The 6,224-nt window shown below is 41.8% G+C and overlaps 1 protein-coding gene across 1 annotated transcript in view; it reads left to right on the forward strand.

Annotated features, from left to right (window-relative positions):
• DIP2C (DIP2 disco-interacting protein 2 homolog C (Drosophila)) overlaps positions 1 to 6,224 on the forward strand; it is a gene marked incomplete at its 5' end in the record, with an annotated part of 112,069 nt that overhangs the window by 100,731 nt on the left and 5,114 nt on the right. The window contains 4 exons of the mRNA XM_010142772.1: positions 1,629 to 1,686; positions 2,785 to 2,859; positions 3,907 to 4,081; positions 5,920 to 6,043. Of these exons, the coding sequence (XP_010141074.1) occupies positions 1,629 to 1,686; positions 2,785 to 2,859; positions 3,907 to 4,081; positions 5,920 to 6,043 (432 nt within the window). The remainder of the gene's footprint in view (positions 1 to 1,628; positions 1,687 to 2,784; positions 2,860 to 3,906; positions 4,082 to 5,919; positions 6,044 to 6,224) is intronic.

Raw genomic sequence — 6,224 nt, forward strand, 5'->3', positions numbered from 1 at the left:
AACTGTGCCTGCTCCAGGCAGTGCCCCATGTAGGGCAATTTTACATCCTTTCCCCTCAAAATGGCTTGGAAAGCAGTCTGGAATTGCTGGATGTTTGGGTTCTGTCACTCACCGTTAGGGAGAGGAACTGTTCACACTGATGTGCAATGCTTCAGGGCTTAGCCCTGCCTCGTCCAACAAGGTTGAGAGACTTCCCAGAACTGCAGACCTTGCCTTGACCTCGACAGTCCCAGCTTTTATAGAAGACTTACGGAGAAAAGAAATAGGGGAAAAAAAAAAAAGAGAGAAAGAAAAAAATAATATCTCATTTGTTTAGGGGCTGAACTTAGCAAAGCTTTCTTCTTCTGCAGAGGGACCTCTAGCTGAGGTCTCTCTGTGTTTCATCCCTCCTTTCCCAGACTGAGCCCTGCAATACTCCCTCTGTAAAAAGACCTTAAAAGAGTTCGTAAAAGATCTGTTGTGAGTGCTCCTGATAGACTGCGGTTTTATGATCGGTTTAACCAGATCCAGTTCTCCACCCATCTCCTCCACTCCTAGCTATGTCTTCCTCTCTTCTGACATTTCATGATTATCTTTTATGCTGTTGGTTTTTAGGTATCTTGTGTTGTTTTTTTCTTTCTCATCACAGAGCTGAGGGGATGAAAGAGTTAAGAACAGCTCTTTCGACAGAAGTCCAGTTTTAGCTTGGTTAAGTGGATATAAACAACGTTCCAGAGTGGGAAGCTTATGGTTTTCATGGGCTGTTAGAACTTTTAAGTTATCTCACTTGGGATACAGGAATGGCTAGATGTTACCAAATGTTCTTCACCATCTACTGGCTGAGATCGTCAGCTGTTTTAGGACATCAAAGTCTCTTTCATCTAACCTGCTGAGTACTTTTCCAAGGTGAAATGAGGAATTTCCTTCGAGACCATCATACCACTGAAGGAGAGCTGCCATTTGTGTTACTTGAGTGGCAAATAAGTTATCTAAGAAAGGAAGAGAGAGGACCAGAAAGCCACACTCAGAGAAAGTGTCTGACCTGGGCAGTAATAAAAGTGTTTATTAACCATTAATATGGTGTTGAAGTGTTTTTTAAACATTAAAGTGTTTTTAAAGTGTTTGTTAACCATTGTCCTTCAGAAATAATTAAAAGAATGCAAGTGCAGCTTTGAAGCTGAGGCCAGGTTATGAGTTATTTTGATGTGACTTTGATTTTAACTGTTAGCTGCTCGTGGAATGTGGTTGTTCACTCAGCTCACATGCCTCTGTGTCTGTGTCCTGACATTTATGATGTTCTTGTGGGAAATCAGTATTTTAGATCCCTCTTCTTGTGAATAAATTTATGCATGGAATTCCATTTACAAAAACAAATCAGAACCAAATAAAAGGCGTGAAGTACATTTGAAGAATTTGATATTTAAGAAAGTGTTCACACACATCTTTTTTTCATTATTTTCCGAGCCTTAAACCTTGACTAAGATTAAATATTGCACCTGATTATGTTCTACAGGATATAAGCTTCATCTGTTCCAAAAATAACATTAATCTCTATGACAATTAACCATTCCTTTTAGAAATAAATGTTAATGAAAAGCAAGTAAATGCAACGGTGTATTATGCGTATTATTTTTACATGTATTTTACAGAGTTCGTCTAGTTGAAAGAGGATCTCCGCATAGTTTGCCCCTCATGGAGTCAGGAAAAGTAAGTACTGAAAGAAGATTTAAATGTACCTTTTATGGTAAATATTTTCAATAATTTTCCATTTCTGTTCATTTTTACACGAAGGTAGTGTTGAGGAAGGCTTTATCAGCTGTGCAGACTGAAGAGCTTTCTTTGCTGGGGAGGTTACAGCATGACGGTGGTAACTGATGCATTGCTGCTGTCTCAGAAGCTGTACCTACCTCTTTTGTGCAAAAAAACTGTTTCCTTCTATAGTGCAAAAAGAAGGTATTTCATCCTGCACATCTCATTCTTGAAACAGCCAACAAATGTGCCACTACTGAAGGCGGTTCTGTCAGTGTAGACCCACCTCCACTGAGAATGCTGTACTCATTGGCCACTGATAACCTGCGGAGGGATGGTACCTGGTGGGTGGCATCACTGTGGGGACAGGGTGAGGACACGGGCCTGGCACACAGAGATAAGGAGGGGGTGGTGCACCGGTGACCGAGGTCTCCCGCTGAGCGTGCTCTGCCTTTGGGAGAAAGAGTCACTGCTGCACTGAGCCACCGAGACACGCTCTGCTCACTGACTGCCGCTGCCACTGTGGATGCTCACCTGAAGCTTCCAACCAGGGCTTTGCAAACGCTCGTGGTCAGACAATGCTCCCATTTCTGTTTCAGCGTTTAACATCTGCCCACATGTGTAGTGGTTCAGAGTCCGTTACACAAAGTCATTGGCGGGCCTCAACCTGGGGACACGCATGATGCCTCTGGCTTTCGTTTTGTTTCAGGCCGACATTTCACGAGGCTAGCGTTTGTTTTTTCTGTTCTAGTATGTACTCTCAGAGAGACTTCAACTCTTTGGTAGGGTTTTGTGTTGTAGGTGAACATTCGATTTCTGAGGACTTTTTACTGGTAAAACAGCTTTCCCTAAGCAAAGAGGGTTTGTAGCATTTTCCAGATATCTCAGAATTTATTACATCAATGGACTATTTTAAATTTCTATGTTATAAGTCTACTTTAACTTTTTAATGATTACTTCTAGTTTCTAATGAAAGTTTTTTGGGGATGAAGAGTCAGCATATGATTGCATAAACCAGTACCTGCTTTCTGACTGCCTCCTGTTTTCTTTCCATAGATCCTCCCAGGAGTACGTATCATTATTGCTAATCCAGAAACAAAGGGACCCTTAGGAGATTCTCATCTTGGTGAGGTGAGTTACGGAAACTTAACCTTTGTATGTGCAGGGATAAAAGGCCTCTGTGAATTCTGCAGGTCTTCACAGAATATAGAGCGTGTAGGGTGATATTTATATCATCATTTAAATTGTTAGTAACACACTTGATAAACACTAAGAATAGCTCATTTGTTAAAAAATTGGGGGAAAAATCTACTTTTTCTAACTGTATTTTCTACTTGCTGCTCCACTAATTCTGATGGAAACTTAGATTAAAAAAAAATTTATTGATTAGTCTAATTTCAGCTAGATGGTTTTCTAGTGCTATTCTCTTTATAATCGTGCTTCAACGTACTGAAGCACTCTCATTAGCTGAGCTGAGCAAGGCTGTATGTTTTTTCCCAATTTATTTTATGTTTCTAGTGGCAGAAAACAAGTTATTTTCAATGAGGAGTTAAAGATCTAATTAACAAAATGAAGAATTGCTTAGTCATAATTAAAAATACAGTCTCATTTGTGAGATTCATCTTTAGATTTCTTTACTATGAAATCATAAAAATTTCCATGATGCCTTGAGTTAGATGAAATAAATCCTTCTTCGTAGGTGAAGGTCCCTGGCCTTACCCTTCAAAATAATCTGTTTGTCTGGTGTTCGTGGGTCATGCTCTGCTGGAGTAAATACCCTGCAGCAGGAGGGGGGGCTATGGGAAGAGCACTGCGATCTCTAGGCACTTCTGAAAATTGCCATGACCAAGCAGACCTCAGAGCTAGCTGAGCCGTTCGAGGAGGCTGCGCAGGGCTGCAGCTAACCTGCGGCCCGAGGGCTGCAAGGCGGGTGTCCCCGGGGCCGTGAGGCCAGCATCCCTCTCCCCCAGGCATGGCTCAGATCCACCCTCCGTCTTCAGCGGGGTTAGATCGGGGTCTCTGTGCCTAAAACTGGGTCAGTTCTGTGTTCAGAAACAGTGTTAAAAGGCATGATAGTATTATCTAGCTATGACTAAAGTATTTTCAGCAAGAATTTTCAATAATGCTTCATTCTGGAAAGCTACTTTAATTAATCCAGTATAATTGCTTTTAACTTAGATATGGGTTCACAGCACTCACAATGCCAGTGGGTATTTCACCATCTATGGAGATGAATCTTTGCAATCAGATCATTTTAATTCGAGACTCAGCTTTGGAGACACACAGACTATTTGGGCTCGAACTGGCTATCTGGGTTTCCTGAGAAGAACAGAACTCACAGATGCAAATGGAGGTAAGATGTTTCTGCTCATCTAGATCTGTGCACATAATGTGTGTTGTTTTGAGGCTTACACTCTCTCTCTCTCGGCTTATGCTACCCACCGTGTTCAGGCTGTGAAACCTGTAGAACTGCAAAAAAGCCGTAGTTAAAATAATCAGAAAATAAATCGGAAGGCAAGATTTCCCTGCCGAAGCAGCTGCTTTTTCCTTTTACCTGTACCTCAGCTGCTATAAATCCTCTCCACCAGTGACTTTTGGTCACGTTTAATGCGCAAAGTGCCTCAACTTGAAAAATATGAAATGCAGCTTAAAATGCCATCCTTTATTCTCACAGCCGTATCCGCAGGGATGCAGATAGGAAAAGCCTTGTGCGAGCCCAAGCCCTGCCCCTCCTCTGATGACCACCTTCTTTGACAGTTCCTCTGTTACAAACTTACTTACAGAAGCTGTCCATTTCTCAAATTTCCTAATCTTTAAACCTGCAGGGATAGTTACCGAAATGTAATAGAAGCAGGAGCCTGCAGGAGCAGCTACGGGGTGTTTGGGGTTCTGTTGGGAAGGTGCAGGGTCTCGTTACTTGTGCTTTTTATGGCGTTTCTTGTGCTGTGTACACACGTAAGCAAACCAGCACCGCCCAGCGCGCAGTCTCTGCTTGGGGAAACGTTACTTTCCTGTGATTTTTGCAGAGCGTGGGGCCACAAGCAGCAGCTGGCTGAGGTGGCAGTGGAGGCTGCTGGCAAAGTCTGGTTTCCAGCAATGCTGCTAGCACCTCCAGGAGTGATCCCAGGGCCCCGGTGTCCGTGTAAATAGAATAGCCATTATTCAGCCAAAGAGTGAACCCATCAAATCCGGAAGCATTTTAGTAATCACTGTGGATTACGACTGCCACCCGTGTCCTTATGTTACCCTTTTCCTGAAGAGATTTACTTCCAGTTGTGCAGGCTTTTGTCATTTCATAGCCCAGCTTGGGGAGAATTCGGGATTCTCTGAGGATATTGCAACCTGAGCATCCAAATGGCTTAGACCGTCCCCTGGCAAAGACTGGCTAAGTCCCCATTCCCTTTGCACTTTTAGCTCCCAGTGCAGAAGGTTTTCTGCCCTTTATTACTGGTAGAAGTTATATTGCCATTACATTGCAACCATGCAACTGTCTAAATTAATGCAAAAAGTGCCACTTACCTGTTTTTAAGTCTATTAGTGAAAATTATTCCTTCGTGGATAACATCCAATCATTTATTATCAGCCTAATAACTTTTTTAAAGTGTTGTTTCAGCCTCATTTATTTCTTTAATCAGCAAAAATTTGTACTATAAGGATATTATGCTCCAGAGCTCACCGTTTGTCTGAATGAGCAATTTGATACCGGGCATTTAACACGTATTTCTAGTGTATTGATAAACACCTTTGTAATACACCTTCACCATCAGCACTGACCATCTCAAAGCTACTGGAAGAACATCATCCATATCGTTAGAGTCAAATCCATCCTTTCAAAAGAGAGAGGAACAAGGAGTCTATTGTCTATTGGGGCACCGTGAAAAAAAGAACTAGTCTGTTCTGCATCCGCCTAGGAGAAGAACAGGAATTTATGCCATTGTGATTGGATACAGGCTTCCACTTTTCTCTCCTTCAAATTGGAATAGTGTTTCTGCCTTCCCTTCTTCTGCTCTCAGCTCTGCATTGCACTTCAGTAATGGAAAGTTCTCATGAGTTTGGAAATCACTTCGGAGTTTCAGAAATTTGAAGATAACTTATAAATGTTGTACTTATTTTACTCATTTATTAACGTGAAGATTTTTGTAATTTAATGTACTAGAGAATAGGATCTTCTTTTTTTTTTTTTCCTTACAGAACGCCATGATGCACTTTATGTTGTGGGTGCGCTAGATGAAGCCATGGAGTTACGAGGGATGAGATACCATCCAATCGATATAGAAACCTCTGTAATTAGAGCGCACAAGAGCATCACAGAATGGTAAGGATTATATAACACCAGGGCCCTTATATAAAGCTAAAATATCTACAGTGTCTGGGGGGGTTTCTTGGGAATTGCAATTGATCCAGGAAATGGATCGCAGGATTTATAACCCAGCTGTAAATATGTCCTTAGGATGAAACTTCTCACCAACAGATTTAATCAGGAAGGACTGTTTCCT

This window comes from Buceros rhinoceros, unplaced genomic scaffold (assembly GCF_000710305.1).
Source record: "Buceros rhinoceros silvestris isolate BGI_N320 unplaced genomic scaffold, ASM71030v1 scaffold6709, whole genome shotgun sequence".
NCBI classification, from domain to species: Eukaryota; Metazoa; Chordata; class Aves; order Bucerotiformes; family Bucerotidae; genus Buceros; species Buceros rhinoceros.